General features: G+C 52.1%; 1 protein-coding gene across 6 annotated transcripts in view; it reads right to left on the reverse strand.

The window, feature by feature from the left end:
* The window catches only part of Aqp9 (aquaporin 9), a 78,006-nt gene that overhangs the window by 24,239 nt on the left and 30,922 nt on the right, over positions 1 to 22,845 (reverse strand). Inside the window, exons 1-4 of one of the 6 annotated variants that reach the window (XM_023712649.1) lie at positions 20,355 to 20,426; positions 7,975 to 8,052; positions 6,360 to 6,462; positions 5,986 to 6,212 (exon numbers count right to left, since the gene is read on the reverse strand). In XM_023712649.1, coding sequence (XP_023568417.1) covers positions 5,986 to 6,096 — 111 coding nt within the window. In that variant the 5' untranslated portion in view covers positions 6,097 to 6,212; positions 6,360 to 6,462; positions 7,975 to 8,052; positions 20,355 to 20,426. Of the gene's footprint in view, positions 1 to 4,270; positions 4,310 to 5,985; positions 6,288 to 6,310; positions 6,332 to 6,359; positions 6,463 to 7,783; positions 7,854 to 7,974; positions 8,053 to 20,354; positions 20,427 to 22,845 lie in introns of those variants that run through there. The other 5 variants (XM_023712650.1, XM_023712652.1, XM_023712651.1 and 2 more) reach the window with 5 other exon arrangements.

A 22,845-nucleotide genomic window follows, 5' to 3' on the forward strand; every position in this document is an offset into this window, starting at 1 on the left:
ACAGAGAGACAGGCAGAGAAACAGAGACAGAGAGACAAAGAGACAGAGAAAGAAACAGAGTGACAGAGAGAGAGAGGACAGAGAGTAGAGAGTAGAGAAAGAGATGAGAGATGAGAGAGAGAGAGAGAGAAGTGGCCAAGGCCCCACTATCTCCTTCAAAGATGGCGCCAGTGTCCTAACTTCCTTCCACTAGGTTCTACCCTTCAGGGTTCTACCATCTCTCAGGCATGTCCCAGGCAGGGGACCAAGCCTTGAGCACATGGGCTTTGTTTTGGGGGGACGTTTAAACCCCAAACTGCAGCCCCATTTGTGCCAGAGTCACCAGGCCACTACTAGGGTGGAGCCATCTGACTCTCCATCTGGGGCCAACAGCCCCAGCTACAGGGCCCCGGCGTGCTGGGCCTGCTGGGCAGAGCAACGGGCGGGAGAGCCAGAAGCGGGGCAGGGGCGGGGCGGGGGCCTGCCAGGAGCTCCTGGGTCCGGAGGCTTTGCTCTGGGCCATAAAAGCAGTCCCTAGAATCTAGAGAACAAAGAGAGCTCAAAGGAAAGCAGGGCAGTGCGCAGGCCAGCTTGCATCCGGGCTGGCAGGGCGGGCGCACACCTCCCTCCCTGGTGTCACAGGAGGTTGAGCGGCCCGGGACTCCGCTACATTGTCCGCCACACATCCCTGGTGGTTACGGCTGCCCCACACAGTTGCCCACACCTCGGCGGCACTGCGGTTTCTGCTGTAAAGTAAGCCTGAGCCGAGTCTCTTGGGTTTTCAGGAGAGAGGACTTCTCAGCCCCTGATGGTGCCTTCGGGGTGACCAGAGCCAGGCATCAAGCGCAGCGCCCGCGCTCAAGGCAGGGTGAGCCTGGCAAAGCTCCTAATTCTGTTATACCTGTAACACCTGGGAAAGAGCAGTTGGTTACCATCTTTTCTCTCTTTCAGGAAAGACATAATAATAACAAGATTTACAGGTGGGGGCCGGGGCAGGGTATCTAGCTCAGCAGCACAGCACCTGCCTGGCAAGCACAAGGTCCTGAGTTCGAGTCCTAGGAGTTAGGTGAGCGCACTGTGCTCCTTAGACAGGCGTGGAGCACACCTGAGGGCCTAAGATGAGGCAGTTGGGCCCGATGTGAAGCCGTGGGAAGGCGCAATTGCTCGCCAGGCTCAGCGCTCCACGAACAGAGGCTCAGTGGCACCGCTGTACGTGGCAGGCAGGATTTCCTACCAGGGCATGGGGGTTGTAAGTCACATAGATCAAAACAGCCCAAAAGAGACCCGGCAGAGCCCACAATACCGCCTTTAGCCTGGCTTATTTTAAGGACTCCCCAGTGTCATTCTCACATGACCACAGTCTTTTGTTTCAAAAGCACCCTAATATGGAGTGGCTGTTCTCCCAGGTCAGATCACACTTCGGAGGGGTGATCTTAGCTCCAGCGCTTCTGTGGCCCCCACGTCTGGCTGAGAATCATCAACACAGAACGGTGACCTCTGTGGCCCCAGGAGAGACCTTGGTCGGGAGGACCCAAGCGCTGGCGGGGCAGGAGTGAGACGCCGCACCGGGCCGCGTTTGGAGTTCCTGTCCCACAGACAGACTCCTGCTGCCCGCCACCTCCCTGCCCACTGTCAGGGGCTTGGACGCAGGTCCTGTCCACCTCCCATCAGGGTGCAGCGCAAGGCTAGCACTTGCAGCAGAAGGGACTGGATGTGTTTTTTCACTGCCGCGGGTGTCTTAAGCTGGGTCTCTAATGTGCAGGCTTGACAGGATAAGAAAAGCATTTAAGGCAGTGATAGGAGAACCGAGCTCTCCACCACTACAGGAGCCCAGCCCCAGAGGGGCACGCTCACCCCAGGAGGCCCTACAGAGGCCTGTTGGGGTCACCTCAGTTCTCCAACAAGATCGACTCGCATTAGAGTCCTGAGAGCCCGCAGAGAGCAGGAACACAGAACAACAAGGAGTAAGCGCAACCCCCCCAAGAAATCTCTTGAGATGACTGGGATTATGGAATGCTGAGCCCAGGGAGGCGATTTCAACGCTGCTGCCCTTCTATGGGTGCCCGTCTGCATCGGTGCCAAGCTCGGGAAAGGCACCTCCAGGGCCCAGGAGATGGCAAGGCAGCTGCGTGCCAGAGCCAGGACTCCAGTGGAGGGGGGGAAGGGAGCGCACGTCGGGGGCGCACACCGTGTCGGGGCGCACACCGTCGGGAGTGCGCATCGGGAGCGCGCAAGTAGACAGAGCGGGCGCGATCTCGCGGAACCACCGTCGCGTGCGCCTCCTCTGGAAGAAGCCGAGACTGCAGAGGCCGAACTGGTGCTTCGGGCCTCGGCACACAGCAGCAGGCAGGGTGGGTCAGCGCAGGGGCAGCCCCTGCAGCGGTCGCCAGGCCATGAGCCCCGGCGGGGCCTCCGGGCTCCTGCTCCCTCCTGGCTGCGCGCTGCCCACCGCGGGAAGGCGCCGCCCTGGGTGCTCGCCACGCTCCTTGCGCCCTAATGCACTTCCGCCTGCCCTGTGGAAGGGGAGAAGCGCGCAGCCCCTCCTGCCCGAGCAAAGGTGAGCGGCGCCTAGCCCACACCTAGAGGGCCAGCTGGGGCTAGTTCTCGACTACGGCTTCACGATCGGCTTTACTCAGGGTTCGCGAAGAGCTGTGCACAGCCTTCTCTGTCCCTCATGCTGCCCGGGCGCCCTTGTCTGCCGCTTCCATCTGGTGTGAGCAGCCTGACACACTTCCTCGGTCCTCCGGGAGCAGATTTTGAGAAGGGAGAAAGTGACTCCAGCCTCCCTGGCCGGGGTAGCAAGGAACCTTGAAAATTGGAAGGATTGGGGCAGGGAGATGGCTCCGCAGAATAAGCACTGGCCTAACAAGTGCAAGGGCCTGAGTTCAATCCCCGGTTCTGCAAAAAAAAAAAAAAAGGAAAAAGAAAATTGGAAGGACTAATGTACATGTCGTTTTCTGGCTGCCTTTCCAGTGTTTCTTTTCCCCAAGCCTAACGGACAGGCAAATCTTCCCAGTGGAAAAGCACCTTTTCCAGTAAGTCAGAAGCAATGGGTCCAGGTAACCTTTGAGCAAAACCACATAGATCGGTTGTAACGGCGGCGTTGTGCAATGTGGAGACGCCTTGTTTACGTTTCCCCGGTAAAACTGAAGATTCTAATCACAAGGACAGATTTCACTGGGGTTACTCTTAGAAAATAATGTATAAATACACACTATAAAGGAATTAATCCTGATTTACTCGGGCCAGAAGATACAAACTTTAATTTTTCAGCACACAGTCTTAAGCTTGTATTTTTAGAACCCACCTCGAGCTGCAACGAGGAAAACGAACTTTCCCCTGCTCTCACGCTGAAGGATCCACACGCAGCCTTCTGTGAGCCCGGCCGTGGGGCTTCTCCTCCCAGAAAGCCTGCTGCGCGCTCCGCAGTGGACACAGCAGGCTGCCCCACCTGACCGGTTATGTCTGGACAACTTGTACCTGCAACAGCGTCAGATCCCAGGGGCTGAGGGCTCAGCCCTAAGCCTAACACTGCCCTCCAGCCTCAGGTGTAGGCGTCTGCCGCGGGCTTCTTGCCTGTGCTGACAGACCGGAGGCAGTCTGGGGGTCCGATAGCCTCCTCCTGTGTTGGGTTAAACGGCGTGTGTGGTTCACAGAACAAAGAGAAATGTCAAGGTAGTTTTACAGGCTTATGAGGGATGGTATGAAGGACAGAGGTGGCGGGTGTACAGGTTAAGGGGTGTGTGCACTGTGATGGGGGCTCATGCCCTGGAGGGTCTGCTGCCGCCTCCTGGGGCCCTGCACATGCTCGGCTGTGCTTTGGGTTTAGATGCGGACTTCCCTGCCCAGAAAGGGCTGAAGCCTGCGCAGCTAGCTCTATCTGCCGCATCTGTCGCCTCAAGACTGGGGTGCTGGAGGCGCAGCTGAGGGCACAGCGGGCTCCCCACACACACGCCTTCCTGCGCACCAACCCCAGTGCCAAAACAAGGACGCAAATCCTGGGTGGGAAACACAGCGAGGCTGTCTGTCCAGGTTGCTCTCAGCCCCTCTGGGTAGCTGGCCCTCCCTCCAGGGTGGGGAAGTCCCCTTCTGAGGAGGGGTCTGAGGACCTCCTCACTTTCAGGATTTCCACAGAGGGAGCTCAAGGAGGAGAGAGAATAGAGGCTCACCAGGCCTCCGGTCACTGCTCCTGGAAAATCACTCTCAGCAAGATGTTCTCTAACGAAGCAGGCCAGGGAATTCCTTGAAGGCCATTTTGACGAGCGAAAGGTGCAGAAAGATGAGTTCCTGCCACGGGGAGGGAGTCACCCGCCAGGCGGCCGGTGTCATTGGATCATGCCGGGCGGGAGGACACGCTGCCAGTTGCACGAATGAAATATTTGAAAGCAGCATTTGTCTTCTCAACTTCAAAAGACTGGGATTGTGAAACGGAGTTTTATTAAGAAAGAGAGGAGGGTATTTAACTTTGCCAGTTACAAAAGAGGGATGTTTATTTCATTTCCTCTTCTTTGCTTTCTGCAGCGACTAACTGAATTCGCCTCGCTTTTCTGTGCAGCAGGTCTTAGATAAGTCTGTGGGAGACTTGCTCTCTTCTTTGGAGCCAGGGTGTCAAGTATCTTAGCACGAGAGTGTGCATCTCTCTCGCTGAGAGCAACTTTTCAGAGAGCAGTCAGTGGGAATCAGGGGCATAACCTAGTTTTATGTCTTCTTTTCTCCAACTCCCCATCCCTAAATTCTGACAGTGTTCTGGTCAGCGCAGCCAGCGCCTGGCCAGGCGAGGATGAGGAACAGGAGACACTGCCTAAGATCCCCAAACACTTACTGCCACATTCTAAACTCTCTCTTCTATTACCTTATTGCCTCTTTATGCCAAGCAAAGAATTTTTCTGTGCAAAACTTAGGGACAGTTGTCTAGAACCTCATGAAACATGAAGTGACTCAGAGCTGGAGTGGGGAATCTTTGAGTGATGTTTTTCAAAGTTAACACTGGGCTGGGGAGGACAGCTCAGACCGAAGAGCCTGCCTGGCAAGTGCAAGGTCCTGAGTTCGCTTTCTGGTACCCAAAAAAACAAACAAAAAGAACATTGAAAGTTCTTCCTGGGGCCAGGAAGATAGCTCAGCAGCGCAGTGCCTACCCGGCAAGCACCGTCCTGAGGTCAATTCCAGGGACCAAAAATAAAGAAATAAATGAATCAATAAAGTTAACGTTGATAGTTGCCGCCAACAATAGTTTTCTGTTTGCAAATGGTCTGACTCCAGCTACAACTTCACGATCCCGAGGAGGCTCGGGGGAGGCAGCGAGGAGCGTGTGGAACCTCCAGCAGCCAAGCGGACTTCCTGGCTGTCCTTCCCGCTGAGCAAATCTCTGGATAAGCCCTCGGCTCGTCCTTGGAGTGAGCCCTCGTGCCTGTGTGTCTTTACAGCTGTCCACTTAAGGTCTCCAGAGATTTGCTTGAGTGGAAGGGGAGACATGGCATAAAATCAAAGCCAGGGTAGCGCACGTCCACAATTTGTGTGTGGCTCCACTTCCAACTGGCTGAAAAGCCAAGCGCTCCGACAACACAATCTTTTCACCTGGCACGGGTCTTGCTGGGCTGCCCCTTGCAGTCCACGCTTATTGATTATCAACACTTTTCCCAGACGACCCAGCCACCTCCACGTTTGTGGGAAGCAAGCAGGGGACAGATCAATTATCCACTGAGAACATCTCTGGCAACTAATGTTTCCATCACAAAATCATTTTGAGATTCTGAGACGGCAACCCCTGACACATAAGCAAGCACCACGCTCCTCTACCATCTCCCACTACCCTAGAAACCAGCAGCGAGGACACAGAAAACCCTGGACTCACGGCCAAGCAGCGGGTAGCAACTTGGTGCTGCCTCCAGGACGAGATGATCTGATAACTCATTCAAAGCAACGAATATAGACACCGCTCTGCGCCCTCCGCTCGGCAGTGGGGGAGGCCCAAGCTGCTTGAAACCCAGAAAAGCAGCGAGTACTCACAATCATGATAAACGTGCCCAGGAACTCGGACACGGCCTCCCTGGCCAAGCTGCTCTTCAGGGCCAGCCTGTGCTTGCAGCCCCGGCCCGCCTCTCCCCCGTCAGCCGGCATTGCGGGGCTCCTCCTCGAGGGTGCGCGGCGCTGGTCCGAGTCCTGTCTTCACAGGCACATGGAGACGCTCTCGACAGCTCTGCTAGGTCCCGGGAGGTGTCCGGGGGCCTCTCCGGCTGTCCAGAGGCTGTCCAAATAAAAGCTGTGACTTAATCTTCTAGTGAGACCATCATCCCCAGCTCACTGCTATTTATTTGGATTAATGAGTTCTAACCTGCAATCTTCAAAATGGTCCTTTTCATGCCCGATAGATTAATCATTACCTTTATTCTCCAGGTATTTTTTTCTTTGTTGGTTTTTTCCCCCCTCTTCCAGATGAGAAAAGAGACGTGTTGGTGGGGTTGCCAAGCCACAGCGAGGGCGGGTCTGGTCCAGGAGAGATTTACATGTTACACAACTGCCGGCTGCTGAACTTTTCTTCATTACTACTCATGAGTGGGTGGCGGGGGTGTGATTTAGCAGGTATAGGTACGCAGAGTATAAACACTTTGCTAAAGCAGGTTTTCATCCAAATTAGAGAGTATGAGAAAAAAAATTCTATATTTTTGTTTGTTTGCTTTTTTGAGACAGGAACTCACTGTGCAGCTCAGGCTGGCCTTGAGCTCACTGTGCAGCCCAGGCTGGCGCTGGCCTTGAACTTGCAGCGATCCTCCTGCCTCAGCCTCTCAATGCTGGACTACAGGGGTATGCCACTATGCCTGGCTGTAGGTTCACTTTCTTATCAGATGAACGAGTGCCCCTCTCTCTCCCAGTATCATTTCAGCATGCCCATGACACTGATCTGAGGTTGATAAGGGTCCTGTGGGCTCCCTGGAGATGGAGACATCAACACACGGACAGGACTGCGAGCCCCCTTGGACCCCGGGGTAGGACGGGCCACCTCTGCCGCCGCGGGCGCTGTGAGCCCTGTCTACTGGGGGAGTGCACAAGGCTTGGGCCCCTGCACCAGGAGTGCAAGTGGGTTCCTGAGATTCCCTCGAACCATACCAAATGATTCTTGCCACTTACCATCAAGCAGCTCAGCAAAGCACCCAGAGAGTAAACGGAGCACCTTGTGGTCCTATGCTGGACGATGCCCACGCTAGAACAGCCTGAGGATGGGCCACCCCAGAGCCAAGGAGGGGCAAGCCCGCCTCTCGGCTCCTAGCTCTACCACCTAGGCCCAATGCGCTCATGTCCCTGGCGCGGCGAGCTGTGAGCGCCACAGCTTCTCATCCCGCCGAAGCTTCAAGCCTTGTTTCCCACGCTAGCTGGTGGAAAGAGAAGCCAGCAGTGGGATCTGACCCCAAGGCAGCCCCACAGAGACGGCACCCACACCTCAGGCTCCCGCCCCAACAGCCAGCTCTGCAGCTGGCCCTGCCCTCGATGGGCTGGAAGCCCTTGGCCGAGGCCAGTTGTGTGGGCAGGCAGCAGGCAGGAGAGAGGGGAGGGTCGGGGAGCACAGCGGGGAGAGCCAGGCACGGAGGAGGCGCCCGCCTGCACCCGACCATAGAATTTAGATCTGAAAACGTGAGCTCTGCAGGTAAAACTCAGTGCCTGGGCTTTCGCTCCTGTTAGTGCCGCGGTTGGCACCATCTCCTGGTTGCCTGTGACCAGGTCCAGGTGGACAGACCAGAGAAACAGGACCGATTGCTGTGACTTCAACTAGAAACACAGAGGGTGCTCTCTGTGCTCTCCACTCACTCACCTGACAAGTATGTATGGCACAATCTCCGGGCGCGAAGCACTGTGCCTGGGAGGGGCCCGCAGGGCTCCAGACGCCCCCGGCCCTCTGGGAGGGACATTGTCGCGCACACAGCGCACAATCACAGCACAAGTGTCCGCTCCACACACGTTGGGGGCCGTATTTCTACGGGCAGAGGTACCAAAGTATCTCACCTTGCCGGATGGGTGTCGATGGTGTCACCACAGACGTCAGGTCGGAGCTGAGGTCAGCAAGATGCCAGCGGTTGGTCACTAAAATGGGGAAGGAGGCACGTGTACTAAGACTGTGAGACTTGGGGGTGTGGGGTGGGGACAGCAGGGGGCACCTGGCAAAGAATGAAGGCTGCGCCCATGCAGCTGGCCTGTGGGGAACCCTGGAAGTCATGGGGTGCCCTAAAAGCAGAGTACATCCTGGATGGATGAAGGAGGACAGGACACCGTTGGGTCTGAGAGTTCGGAAAAGCACTTCCTGGCTGTGTGCGTGGCGGGGAGGATTGAAGGGAGCCTGAAGGGCCATGAATTCTTTATGTCCTAAAATTGGAAGGACTTGGCGGATTGGGTGTGGTGATGGGGACCAAGGACTCCCCAAGGTCGGTGTGCAGATTATCGGATTCCTGGCTTCATGGGAAAGGTGGTGCTGAGTGCTGGGAGTGAGCACGGAGTGTGTGGAGGTTGCGCAGTCTCCCCTGGAGATGCTGAGCTGTGGGCGCTTCCCAGAGGCAAGCAGGAGGCTCGCGTCTGGGTGCTGTGGGTGCGAATGCCGCTGCGCACAGCAAGCTGAGGGTGGGGACAAGGCTCCCCAGGGGAAGATTTGCAGCAGATGGAGATGGAGCTTCCTGCTCAGAGAGAGGAGGGTGCATCTCTTATTTCTTCTATCCTGTTATTGGGTAGCAGCCACTCCTTCCCTTCCACCTCCATGAACAAGGTCTTAAAGGTAACTCACTGGATTTCCCAACCCCCAACCCCCAGGAGCCTCCCAAGGACAGGGACAGTGCACCATCCCCTGCCTGCAGCTCTGAGAATACTCTGCTCCACGTTCCTACTGGAGTCTGGGGCAGCTGCTTCCTTCATGTAGTGGTGGTAGAATAGAAGAACTGGGGTACAAGGGGACAAGGGAGGCGAGCTTTGCAGAGCTGAGCTGTCAAGAAGCGCCACAGCTTCCAAACGCAGCCTGGGTTAGTCCCTTTTCCCCGCCCAGACGCCAACCTGGGCAAGTCACCTTCAGATCCAAGGGGTCCCAGGCCCCTTTAACTGCGCATCATTCTCTTTCACCCCTGAGTGGACCCTGCTTTGGGTGTTCCCCCAGGAATAGACCTCACTGGGGGACACACAGCCCTTAGCACCTCTCAGACTAAGGCCAGGAGCATAGATGATCAAGTCCAGCTTCCACCCCCATGCGCGTACCGGGCTCCAGCCCAGCTCTGTGGCACCTCTTTTCTAGAGGAGCCCCACCCCGCTCTCGGTGCGCCGGTGTCTGCCTCTTGCAAGTCCTTCTCACGCCTCTTACTGATGCGATCCTGAAAATTCTTTTTCCATGGTCAGACTCAGCAAACCCACATATTTAAAGGCACGGGTTAAATTCCTTATTTCAACCTTGGGGACGCTTACACCCAGCCTGGTGGTACATCCATCTAGAAAAAAAACTTTTCCTGAGTGTTTACTTCATCTTCAAAGATTGGGGATTTGGCTAGGCCTGGTGGCTCACCCCTGTAACCGCAGCACTCGTGAGGCTGAGGCAGGAGGCTTTCTGTGATTTCAAGGCCAGCCTGGGCTACAAAGTGAGACCCTGTCTCAAATGCGGAGGGAAAAAAAAAAACCTGGAGATTCAAAGATAGATACCTCTAAAAGAATTCCTAGTCTAAGTGACCAGACCCCCTAATAAATACCCCATTCTGTAAGTAGTTACATGCGGAAGTACTGAACCAAAATCGCTCCTGTTGACCGTGGGGAGCGCATTTGCCGGCCCGGCCCCCCAGCTCAGGCTGTGCGCCCCGGTGAAGGCCTGCCCGCAGGCCTTAGTGCCCCACACTGTCCGCTCTGCTTCGTGGCTCCGCCCGCTCCTAGGCCCCAAGGCCCCTAAAGGTTTAGGCATGTGCCCATCCCCCACTTCGACCTCCCCGGCAGCCTCTCCTGCCCTGCCCACCACACCTCCCTCCTCTAACTCAGGGCCTCTGTCCAGTCCCATGGACCGTATCACCCCACGAGGGGCCACGGCTCTTCTTTCATGTCTGGCACCAAAATCCACGGCATGGGTGATGACGTGGTCCGCACAGGTCACGCACTCCTGGCCTCCCGCACACCTCACACCTGAGCTCTCTGAGCTGACCCTGAGACCCCCAGGTGGGGTGCCCTCACTGCGCCGGGGGCTCCTCCACCCTCATGGCACCCGCGCAGCCCGGATGCACTCAGCCTGGATCTTCTCAAGGATTTTCTCCCCAGAGATCAGAGAGCAAAAGTCCCACCACGAATCGGTCGGTCCCCTGTGGGTCGCCAAGAGTGAGCAACGGCCCCTGGTCTTCCCTTGGTGGACCTTTTATTTGAAAGGTTCCGGATTTTATAACACATTAGGATCATGCATTTTTGGAGATGCTGATCCGATATCATCCTGAATACTTACTTCCACTCCTCAAAAGACTGGGGATTTGGCGGGGCCTGGTGAAGCGCTCCTATAATCTCAGCTCTCGGGAGGCCGAAGTAGGAGGGTTGCTATGAGTCCGAGGCCGGCCTGAGACCCTGTCTCAGAGAAACACCAGGGACTCCAAGGTCCTCAGCTTGCTGGAGGCCGGGAATCTCAGGGTTCCCTGCTAATTCCGACCCCACCCGCCACCCACCCCTCTTCTGCGCCCCTCAGCGATTAACCCATTGGGAAGGAGGGATTGGCTGCAGTTCTGCGCGCGTCCCCGCCCCTCCAGTTGTCCAGATCTATCTCTGTGTGCTCCTGGCTCGGCTCCTTTGGGGCCAGGAAGAACCCCTCAGCGGTCTCCTTCCCAGCAGGCTTTTGTCCCAGGCCCTAAACAAGCCTGAGTCTCTCTCAGAGAAACACCCTTTGGAGTTGATTTAACTCAAAGAGGCATTTCATCTGGCAGTGCCGCTTTCTCCCTTGTCCCTTTGGGGACAAAAGTGTCTTTTCCTCCAGTGTAAAAGTATTTTAAATTGAAAAAAAATTAATTCGGAAGTATTTAAAGTAAAATGTTAAAGTCTGTCATAACCTTGAGCCTCAGGAAAGCTCCTGTTACGGTGAATGTAGCAGTGGCTGTAGCTCAGGGGCGCAAGGGCCTGCCTAGCAAGCACAAGGGCCTGAGTTCAAGTCACACAGAACGAAACAAACCAGAAATGCTACTATTAGCAGACTGGTATGTATTCTTGCAGAAATTTGTAAACAGTTTATATAATGTTTTTTCTCTTGAAAGCAGGATTATCTGTATTTGTCAGACTAATGGTAACAAGCAACAAATGAGCTACAGAAATTTGTCTTTTCTTCTGCCTCTTTTTTTTTTTTTTTGAGACAGGGTCTCACTATGTACTTAGGATTGGCCTCGAATCTGGAATCTGCAACGATCCTCCTGCCTCAGCCTCCCAAGTGCTGGGATTACAGACAGGTGCCACCATGTCTGGCCCTTTTTGATTGGTTGCTTTTTAAGATAGGATCTCATTATGTGGTTCAGGCTGGGTTTAAACTCATTTGAACTCCTGGAGATCCTCCCGCCTCAGCCTCCCAAGTGCTGGGATTACAGGTGGGTGCCACCATACCCAGCTGAGATTTCCGTATTTATATATCACATTAAAGTGTTTAAATAGCCCAAGAATTATCTGCCCCTGTTGACCCCAGAAAGAATGGTTGTCATCAAGAAGTCAACCAACAACACATGTTCAAGAGGCCATGGGGGATAAAGGAGCCCTTTCCCACTAGTGGTGGGCGTGCAGACTGGCACAACCACTATGGAAATCAGTGTAGAGACTGCTCAAAAAGCTAGGATTGGGGATCCCATCCAACCAGTTATTTCCCTACTGGGTATTTTTCCAGAACAACTGGAAACACCATACCACAGTGATATATGGCCTACATATAGAGCAGTTTATAGCAGCTCTGTTTGTCATAGCAAAATCTTGGAAACAACCAAAATGTCATCAACCGAGGAATAGATTTACAAAGATGTGGCATTTTTATGCAGTGGACTATTACTCGATTATAAAAACGATAAACGTGAGGCTCTATAGGTCAGAGGATGCGGCTTGAGAGCATACTCATAAGTGAAGTAAATCAGACCCGCATGTGCAGACGTCATTTGCTGGTGCAAGAACTGAAAGAGTAACTAAAATCTGAAGGGTGCAGTAGGTACCGTGAAAGGGAAAGAATCTGTTCAAAAGGAAGGAACAGCCTGGATGAGGAAAAAGACAGGAAAGGGCGGGAGATACTTATGCAAGTATGTGGGGGCCTGACAGTTGTACTGTGGATTTCTGCTGGTCTACAGAGAAGAGTAGTTGACGCTTAATTTTTTTCTTGTCCTTTTTAATTTCTTACAACTTTTTTTTTTTTTTTTTTTTTTTTTTATGGAAGGGTCTACAGGGTGTCCAAGGTCTCACTACTAGATCTGACTCATAGTGATCCACCTGTTTACAGCCTCCCAAGAGCTGGGATTACAGGCATGTGCCACTAACCACCACGCCCAGTCTCAATCAATCGCCGTCTCAGCACACCCCAGGGGCAGGGCTGGCACAGTAGGCTTGGGGATCGAATAGCTTCAATTTTTTAACACCAATTTTACATGCTTATGCCTCGTAATCTGAACAATTAGTTTAAAGACAATGTTATGCAATACAGCAACTATTGTAGAATTAAAAACAAGTTGAAGCCAGGTGTGGTGGCATACACCTGCCACTGTGAATTCAAGGACAGACTGGGTCACACAGTGAGTGTATGGCCAGCTTGATTATATAGCAAAATCCTGTCTCAACAAAGACAAAACATCACAGAGAGCACATTGGCCAAGCAATGGCCGCGACTCATCCACATGGCTGACACTGACAAAGGTTCTACAATCTGAGGTACAGGATCTCAGGATAAATCCTGAGGGGATTTCACTGACCTTATCGGACCCAAAAGTTACAACTCTTGTTGCACAGGTCCTGCTTTACCTTGGTTTTAACCATCCAGCAGAAAAGTATAAAAACGAAGTATAAGAAGTAAAGCCATGGTGTTATGTTGAGCTGTAGGGGACTCAGGTCAACAATTTCTGACATTGCCAGTCAAGCAGAAGACCCAATACTATTATGGGCTACTGGACTCTTAGAATATTTTGTTGAGTTTACACACCTATAATATTCAAAGAACAGAACTTAACAAAAAAAGGGTATACAGATGAATGTCCATTTTGTATCTGTGTATTCAAAGTGGTTGGGATAGATATATAGTTGCATTCTCTTAATGAATAGAATGATATGTTCTAATGGTGTCTGTAAATAGGATATCATGTCCGCATCTTGTACAGCAATTAACCACTAGGAAGAATGTATGCAGTGTGTTAATTATTGAAACTGTCCTACCAATTTGATTTGAAACTGTCTCATTGCTATTTGTTTCTCAATAAAACTATGGAAAAAAAATAAAACAAAGACAAAACAACAAACAAATAAATAGTGAATGGGCTCTAATCTTTGTGGTTAGCAGAATTTTTGGACTGTTTTAATATTTACCATTTACCATAACTAGAGGTGTTTATCGATCTGGAATAAACTTTAGTCACTGGTTCTTTCTAGACACTGTTCTATTTAAGCTAGAATTGCTAATATAGATGTAATACATAATTTAAAGCGCCTCTTTTATTTCAAATATCTCTTTACACTTTCTTCTCTCAGTCCCTCTAGTCTCAGCTGCTGGAAGGATACCATGTTTATTATTATTTTGAAATGATCACTCATTGATTTTATTGGCCAATATACTTTGCTTTATTTAAAATCAGCTAGTTTTTGTTTGTTTTTTTGTTTTGTTTTTGTCTTTTTGAGACAGGCTCTCGCTATGCAGCCAAGCAGGCCTTGAGCTCACTGTGTAGCCCAGGCTGGTCTTTAATGTGCAAGGGTCCTCCTGCCCAGCCTGCCAGTGCTGGGGTTACAGGCGTGAGCCGCCACGCCTGACTATGAGAGGCTGGCACTTCTGTTTTGATTTCCAAACAGATCAAACATTCTTGTTTGTTTATTCGTTTGAGCCAGGATCTTGCTACGTAGCGTAGCCTAGGTTAGCCTTGAACTTGGAGGGCTCCTCCTGCTTCAGCCTCCCAAGTGCTGGGCCGAATAGTTATTTGTCAGTGTGATTTATTTAAGCATAGTTTTCAAGAAGGTCTTCATTGCAATATCTGACTTTATTTTATAATATTATTGAAAAAGTCATTATGGATTTTTAATACAGGATCAAGATTTTTAAAATCCCACAGAATTAGAGGCTGTCCTTTGCACTGTGCAGAGTTATGCATTCATCTGATCCAGATCAATGTTCATTTAATCCCGTGTTACTTTATTGCAGTTAGTGTCTTAGTTTCTGATATTGCTTCACAGATCCAGCTTGCTTTATTTATTTATTTATTTATTTATTTATTTATTTATTTATTTATTTTGGTACCGGGGATCGAATTCACGACCTTGAGCTTGCCAGGCAGGCTCTTATGCTGCCGAGCTATCTCCAGGCCACAGACCCAGCTTTAAACAGCACGACTGTATGCCAGCCCAGATTCTCTGCACTGAGAGTAAGGTCCCCCTGCTCGGGGCCTCACAGGGCTGAAATCGGGGTGCTGGCAGCTGGGCTGCCCCGGAGGCTCAGGGAGAGGGTGCTCCAGCCGCAGGCTCCCACAGGGCGTCCCGAGATTCCTGTCCTTGTGCGTGGAGGAACACAGTTTCCAGCCTCACAGCTCGTGGCTGACCTTGGCTCTCAGTGCTAGCAGCTGCCCATGTTCTCAGGTTGTGGCCCGACCACACCGCTTCCGTCATTTGTCACTGCAGAGTGGGGACCCGTCCAAGTTGGGGGCTTACCCGACCAGGTCACTAACTGTGGTGGACTGACAACAAGTGGCCAACTCGTAGGGCCAGCTGAGGTGAGTCGGCATGGGGCAGTGTGGGAGGCCCAGCTGGGGACTGTCGCTGCCAGCGAAAGAGGCAGAAGTGGGAGGAAGAAGGGAGGCTACTGGGTGCAGTTGGTCCTCCCAAGGGGCTTGTCCTGCTGGCTTTCCTGATATGAACTCGGCTGTCTTGTCAGAGGAGCTCGGGACCTCGCTGTTGCTGAGGACGCCTGTGGTACCTTTCGGGGGAGCCCTGGGCCTTACCCTGAGTGTCCCTTCCTGGCTCCAGGGCAGGCCCCTTGGCCTGCTGGCACAGGTCCTTCATCCTGCAGGTGCAGGCTTTCTAGCTTCCCCCACTGACCTGTGCACTTTCCACCCCAGATCTGCGAAACAGACTTTCAGGACACATTGCTGTGGACTCCAAGTCTTCAGCTGGACTCGTGCAGAACATTGCCGTGGGATCTGGGCCCTCAGCTGGATTCTTTAACTCTCAGGGTGAACATTATAAAATAATCCTAGAAACTGAGTTTCTGTTTCCCTTGTGAGCCCTGAGGTTCTGTTTCCCTTGTGAACCCCCACTCCGGTGGCTTCCATTGTGCAAACCCAGGTCACCGCACTGGGCCATGTTCTGCACCTGCATATCCTTTGTGTCACAAGCCTAAGGTAAGCATAGGCGGAACTCCACGGGGTGTCCATGGGTCTCCTGCACACTCCAGAGGGTGCTGTGGCAGGTGTGCATGCCGTGGCAGGAAGCTGGGGTCCACCTTAGAGTTTTGCTTCCTGCACTTACCCTGTTCCAATTCTGAGAAAAGTGTGTTCCGCCCTGCTTCTGATGTGGTCCCATCCCCCAGGTTTCACTGGCAAACGCCACCGCCTCTGTGGTGGCCTGGTAAAGTGTCAGCCTGGTTAAGGCCAGTGACCTCCAAATTCCCTTTTTAGACTATTTCGGTCAAAGGGGGTGGGAGGCCTGCTGCACAACCAAGGGGAGGCGACAGCTGTCCATGCCTGGCTCGTGTCCCTGCGCCTGGGGCAGCGTAGGAGCCACGGCGTCTCCTCCACAGCTTCCCTGCCTCCTGCACAAGGCGCGTGCACACTGCGTGGCTCAGTGTCTGGTTGGGTAGGACCTCCACGGGCGCCTACCCCAGAGGCCACAGAGCAGTCTCCGTGGCCTTCGGTCCACCCTCACGCTCCAGATTGTGCTGCGAGGCCGCGCGGCTTGCAGACATGGTTCCTAGAAGTGGCTACAGAGTGAGCTCCGAACTGTGTCAGCACACCCCTGATTCCAGCTCTTGCTTTAATTTTTCTTGTTTCTTTTTTTATCATAGTAGCAGGGCATCTTTTTCTTTCTTTCTTTTTTCAGTACTGGGGATCGAACTGAGGACCTTGCACAAGTCAGGCAGGCACTTACGCGGCCGAGCTATCTCTCTAGCCGGAGCAGCAGGCCTTCTAATTGTAACCAAGAACGCCACTGAAATGGCTACCAAGGACGTATGTATGATTTCAGAGCTGCTGGCTGGAACCCATGTTTTGTGACTACACAAAACTTAATTTCACGCCTTGCATAAACATTTGCTCATTAACAGCAATTGTTTCAAGTTTTAAAGAAAACCACTTATCTGTGTTGGCTCAATTACAGCCAGCCCCTCCTTGTGATTTTTCACAGCGCGACGGCTGAAGATGTTTACCTTCCCAATGGGCAGGAGACGCGCGGCACGCCCCGGGCCCGGCACAGAGAGGAGACTGAGCCGCCGGGCGGCGGCGATGGCCGACGCGCTCCGGGTGCAGCCGCGCGGCACGCGGCCCTACAGCGGCTCAGCCAGGACACTGCAGGACTGTTACAGCCTTCCAGGGAGCTAGGGCTTCCATTTAAATAAACTGTCCCTTTGAACGTAAAAGGCGTTTTGTCTGCTATTTCGCGTGTGACGCGTAGTCACCGCTACTTTTTATAGCTTTGCTCTATTTTCAGTCTGTTGAGCAAAAAATTTAGAGCTACTCTGTTTTTTACAGTCATTTTAGACCTTCCACTTTCTGAGCAGAGATGCTTCAGCGTGTTCTGCAGCCGACGTGTTGAGGACGAGTGGAAGCAAATCCTGGCGGCCTTCTCCTGTGCGAAGCAGAGCTGGGCGCAGGAAGTCTGCTGTCCCGATTTGCCGTGTGATTGTGAAAAGAGGACTTTCAACAGTAGTCCTCGGGACCTGGAAGGCGGCATCTTAGTGTTGCCGGGTGGTTTGCCCACTCAGCACAGCACGTGCAGGCGTCGTGGCCCAGGCTCACAGGAAGGCTGGATGTGATTTAAACTTTCACAACCACTACACAGCCACCTGCTGGTCCTCTCTCTCGGTCGAATGGGCAAGTGGCAGGCCAGGCTGGCACCCCGCTCGTGTCAGAATTCCTGCGCTTGAGATTTGTGGCTCTGCTCGTCGTTTTCATCAAAGCTTAATTAAGCACGTGTGAAACCTGTAGTGATTCATTCCTAGAAACTCTCTGTGTCTTTCGCATGGACACTTGAAGTTAACGGCAACCGAGCTCGCAGCCCTGACGTTTCCACCCATCCAGCAGCATTAGACCACGGTGAGCCACGGAGACTTCACCCACGCCCTGCGACAAGTCCTGCTTCGTGCCGCAGCCTCTCATCTCAGAACCCGTCTGTGTGTCTCCTCTTCCCATCCAGGGCCACCTCCCCTTTGGGGGCCAAGCCCACCACCCCAAAGAGCATCATGTCTCAATTTTTTTTGTAGGCAATAAACTGCAGGATAAAGTAAGTTCCAGGCCTTGCCTACGACAGCATGAACTGCCTATTGTCAACCTAGGGCTCCTAAATGAGACACAAAATTTACAAACCATAGAAGAAAATACACTATATTTGGTCATATTAAAACTTTAAAAATATCTGTTTATCAAAATATAACTTAAAGATAGGGCTGGCAAGATAGCTCGGTGGTCTAATGAGCCTGCTTAGGCAAGCTTAGGCAAGTGCACAGGGATGGTTCAATCCCCGGCCCCACATGTCACACCAGCCCCACCCTGAGGTGGGCTGAGCCAGCCACACAAAAAAGAATATATATATACATATATATATATGTATGTATAGATAGATAGATAACCAAAAGACATTTAGAAGGACATATTTCCCATGGCAACAAAGGCCCATATCTAGTATGTATGTATGAATATATAAATAAAAATTCATATATGTATGGATATAGATTCATAGCAACCTCATGAAAAATAAACTATCTGAAGAGTCACAGCAAAGAAGAACCGCAAATGGCCAATGCACAGAAATATATCTCCTTCACCAGTAATTGAAATATGCTAATTAAAACCTACTAATATGCCACATGCCAAATAGATTGGCAACCCCACCCCAAAATTAACCAGAATGAAGGGTCATGAGGAAGAGGACCGTGTAACCAGTGCCCTGCTGGTGACTGTAACTGCGGGACTGTTTTGGAACCCAGCCCAGGTCGGCATCGCTACTAAATTTGAAGCCACGTGCACGAGAAGACAGGGTAGCTGCACCCCTCGGAATACACCCGTGCAGAGCTTCTGCACGCGCATTCCTAGACAGACATACGGAGCAGTGCTTGGCAGTGGGGTCCTTAAGAGCAAAATAGAGAACACTAAACATGGTATTTGATATTCAAATGAATAAAAGTCAAGTTTTACAATGCAAGACGCCCCAGCAGCAGACAATGAACTGCAGCTGCACCCAGCAACTTGGGTGAAGCTCAGAAGTACAATGTTGACCAACCAAAGGAAAACAGCATTCTGCGAAATGATACCTAAAGAACATTCTGGGAAAACATGTACAAGACTGCTCGACCTATATTTAGGGTCAAGGCATAGGTGACAAAGCTACAAATCTCTGCAAAGGGATCTGAGGCCCTTGCAGGGAACAGCGAAGCCACACAGCTTGTGGAGGTGTCCCACGTGTAAGGCATACTGACCGGTGCTCAATGCACCACGAACTTCTAGACAAAGAGTCATCAAAATGTATGGTGAATATTTCTGTTTTAAAGACTTATTGCAGGATGGGCCAGCCAAATAGCTCAGTGGATTAAAGCTCCTGCAAGCAGGCGCAGGGGCTGGGGGTTTGATTCCTGGGCCTGCCGCACCAGCCCTGTCCCTGGGACACACTGAGATGGTGATTGAGACTGGGTGTGGTGGCACGCCTGTAATCCCAGCTCTTGGGAGGCTGTAAACAGGAGGATCACTATGAGTCTGATCTAGTGGTGAGATCCTGAACACCCTAAGACCCTTCCCTAAAATACAAAAAAAAAAAAAAAATTTAAAAAACCTTCAAAAAGAATTATTTCGGGAAAAGGTTCAGGCCATTTGTCTCAGAACAGATGCCCCTGGCTTCGGCCTCATGGCCTCCGCTTTCAGAAGCAGCACAGGGCGTGCTCTTTCACTACGTGACGCAGCGAACGCTGGTGCCCGGTGCCACCACCAGGAGGGCGGGCAGGTGGACAGGCAGGTGCGTCCTCGTGCACACTGGGTGCCCCCTCTGGCTGGGCGACTCTGGCTCTTGCTCAAGGCCAACAGGACCAAGCACAGAATGCCGGTTCACCGACTCACCCCGTAGCCCACCTTGTCTGAAGGCAAGATCTGCACCAGCACTGTTTGCTTCAACAGCCCCTTTGCAAGGTCTCAGTGATTCTCGCTGTCTGAACAGCGAGGCTCCGGCGGCCAGACTGCTGTTAAAGGCCTTCTACCACCACTGGAGCTCAGTCCTCAGTGTGGGGCTGGAGGAGCGGCCTCGGGCAGGCGGCTGGGCATCCACTCAGAGGTCAGTGCACTGACGGGGTGCGGGAGAGTGGCCCTGCTGGGCAGGATGGGCATGCCCGGCACGCCTGCTCCGTCTCACGGTGTGGCACTCTTTGCCATGTCATGACAAAGCAGAGGGCCCCACCCAGAAATGGAGCCTGTGTCCGCGCCACGCTGGCCTGCACAGCTTCCGCAGCAGCAAGCTGTGTGAACATCTTTTATTAATACATTGTCCGGTCTCAAGGATTTTGTTACAGCAACATAAATGGACTAAGACACCAAGTACCAAGCATGATTCCATAGCTGCCTGATATAGACCTCAGGACTCCTAACTCAGGACCCCGCGCTGCCAGGCAGGTGCTTCAGCCGCTGAGCTATCTCGCCAGCCCTTTTTTTGGTGGGGGAGGGATTCTCTCAGGATGCCTTCAGGGCAGGTCTGGTTTGGCTTGAGGATGAGGGGATCCAGCCACAGCATTCTGAGCCTCACTGCTTTGTTTCAGCAGGCGCTTAAACACCTGAGCTAATGGGCAGACCCCGCCCCCACCGCCACCGGACTTTGTTTTTTTGAGACAGGGTTTCACAACGTAGATCAGGCTGGCCTCAAACTCACAGCAACCCTCCTGCCTCAGCCTCCCGAGTGCTATGATGACAGGCATGCGCCATCACCCCTGCCTGCTCTCAGTATTAACGTGAACTTCCATTTCATCTGAAAGGGATTTTAAAGCATCTCTTTCTCACCTCTGCCCGTGAGCCCTCGCAGTGCGCATTCTCACATGCAGATCAGCCTTTGGCCTCCCCTCTTCCTGTCCAGTCCTTGTTTATCTTCTCCTTGAACACCAAGCCCAGTTTCTAACTCATCTATGAACTTTACCCACACAATTCTGCTGAACCAGAGTCATCCACCACCGATGGCCTGTACCAGGAACTGTGTGTGTTACCTCACTGGCGCCTGAGCTTTCGACATCTCTTATCTCTTCTTGCATGTGTCTGCATGTATGCGAGGCGTGGTCACACATACAGTGTGCTTTCAGTAGTTATTGCAGTAAAAATCGCACTGTCACTGTTTCTCTCAAAATGCTCGCCTGGCCCCACAGCTACCCTCTCTGTCTTGCCACCCACATGTTCTTTTATACAAGTGTATGTTTTCTGCCTTTAAAGTGACTAGAAATTCCTTAAACAAGAGTGTGATGCTTTGCATTTCTTGCCATGGCCTCGTGGGCTTGGCCCGGTAAATACATATTGCACAAAAAATAAGCCGTGTTGCCTCTTTTTCACAGTATGGGATAGCTTGAAAACGGCTGGACACAAAAACCAAGGTTGGAATAGTTTTCAGAAGTGAACTCTAGGGGCCGGGGAGACGGCTCAGTAGGATAAGCGCTTGACTGGCAAATGCAAGGATCTGAGTTCAATCGCCGGTTCTGCAAAAAAAAAAAAAAAAAAAAAGTGAACTCTAGCAATCACTCATTGGGTGTGTCACGCTTCCAGCAGGTGACATTTGAAGGCAGAGTTCCTGTGCTTACTCAGGCTCCAGCTGTGGTTACATGATCCAAGTAACACACTTTTTCTTTTTATGGGTTTGCAGTTTGGTTTAATTCTGATCTGACGGGCAGAAGGAAGCGCGCCGCAGACATGCAGAGAGCAAGCTCCAGTGAGCGGCAGGCGTTGCGCAAGTGCACAGCACCACGGGGCGGCCAGGTCTGGAGATCGGGCTGAGTCCGCCAGCGCTGCGCACAGGGCCACGGTGGCTCCAGCGGCTGCTGGGTACAGGAAGTCCGAGTACTCCACAGCACCGAACGACCCCTGCATCCTTAGCAGGAGCTTCTCCGCAGCCTCAGCAGAATCTCAGGCGGCTCTTGAACTCTTGGCTCTTGGGCAGCTGCTGCAGCCCGAGGAAAGATGCAGGCAGTGGCTCCCAGGGCCGCGGGCCATCGTGCGGCGAGATCTGCTCGAGCCAGACTCCGGAGGCGTGACCCCAGCCCTTCCCCAGTGGCCGGGAGAAGCCCGGGCCTGGCTGGCTGGCTGGCTTAACAGTCCCTGAAGTTTAGTGATCAATATGATTTAGATCCAGAAGGAAATGATTTCATGTCATCTTTTCTTCACCTAAGATTTGTGTAGCATTAGAATTATTATGGGTTGATCAGTGTGTGGAGAGTCCTCAAAAACCTAGGGCTAGAGATTCCATTTGGCCTGGCTGTCCCCTCCGTGGTATCTTCCCAAATGAATGGAAAGCGCCATGCCCCAGTGATGTGTCCGCACCCCTGCTTATAGCAGCCCAGCTTGTGACAGCTACATCTTGGAAACAGCCCAAATACCCACCAACTGGGGAATGGCTATCACGATGTGGCTTCCTTTTTGTGCAATGGAGTACTACTCAGCTGGGGACAGGATAACATGGAGACATTTCTAGGTAAATGGATGCAGCCTGAGACCATATTCTTAAAAGAATTAGATTGGGCACACGTGTGTGAGTATCACATTGTCTCTGTCTCTCTGGTGTGAAAAACTGAACGAATAAATAAGAACTAAAACGTACACTAGATATTTGAAATAGGAAGAAATTGTTCACACGGAAAGGGGAATTAGGGAAGGGAAAGGGGAAGGAAGGAAAGGAAATGATGAAAGAAGGACAAGGTGGAGCACAGCTTTGTGAATAAGGAGGGAAGAGGGGAGAAGCGAACGGGAAAAGAGGAATCAAGATACGCCAGGTAAGGGACAAATTCCCCACAGAATGTGATCATTATGTATATCTAAAATGTATCAATAGGGATCAATAGGGCCGGCCAGATAGCTCGGCAGATTAAAGCACTTTCTCAGGCAGATGCAGGGACCGGGGTTCGATTCCCAGCATGCTGCGCCCGCTCTGTCCCCGGGGTGCACTGAGACAGCAATTGAGACTGGGCATGATGGTGTGTGCCTGTAATCCCAGCGCTTGGGAGGCTGAAAAACAGGAGGATCATTATAAGTCTGATCTGTGTAGTAAGACCCCATAGACCCTGTACTAAATACATAAAGAAGCAAAATAAAATTTATCAGTAAACTGTGAAACTCTCCTTTGAAAAGACAGAAAATGGACAGTTTAGAAAAAAGAAAAAATCCAAATAAAGGAAAAGCATGTGTATCCACCTTTGTTACTGAATGTCTTTCATGAAAACTAGAGTGTGCTGAAACCCTAAATTGAATGTCGTGGGCTGGGGAGGCAGCTCAGTGGTGTAAGTGCCTGCCTGGCAAG

The sequence above is a fragment of the Octodon degus genome, unplaced genomic scaffold (assembly GCF_000260255.1).
Source record: "Octodon degus isolate 3935 unplaced genomic scaffold, OctDeg1.0 scaffold00026, whole genome shotgun sequence".
NCBI classification, from domain to species: Eukaryota; Metazoa; Chordata; class Mammalia; order Rodentia; family Octodontidae; genus Octodon; species Octodon degus.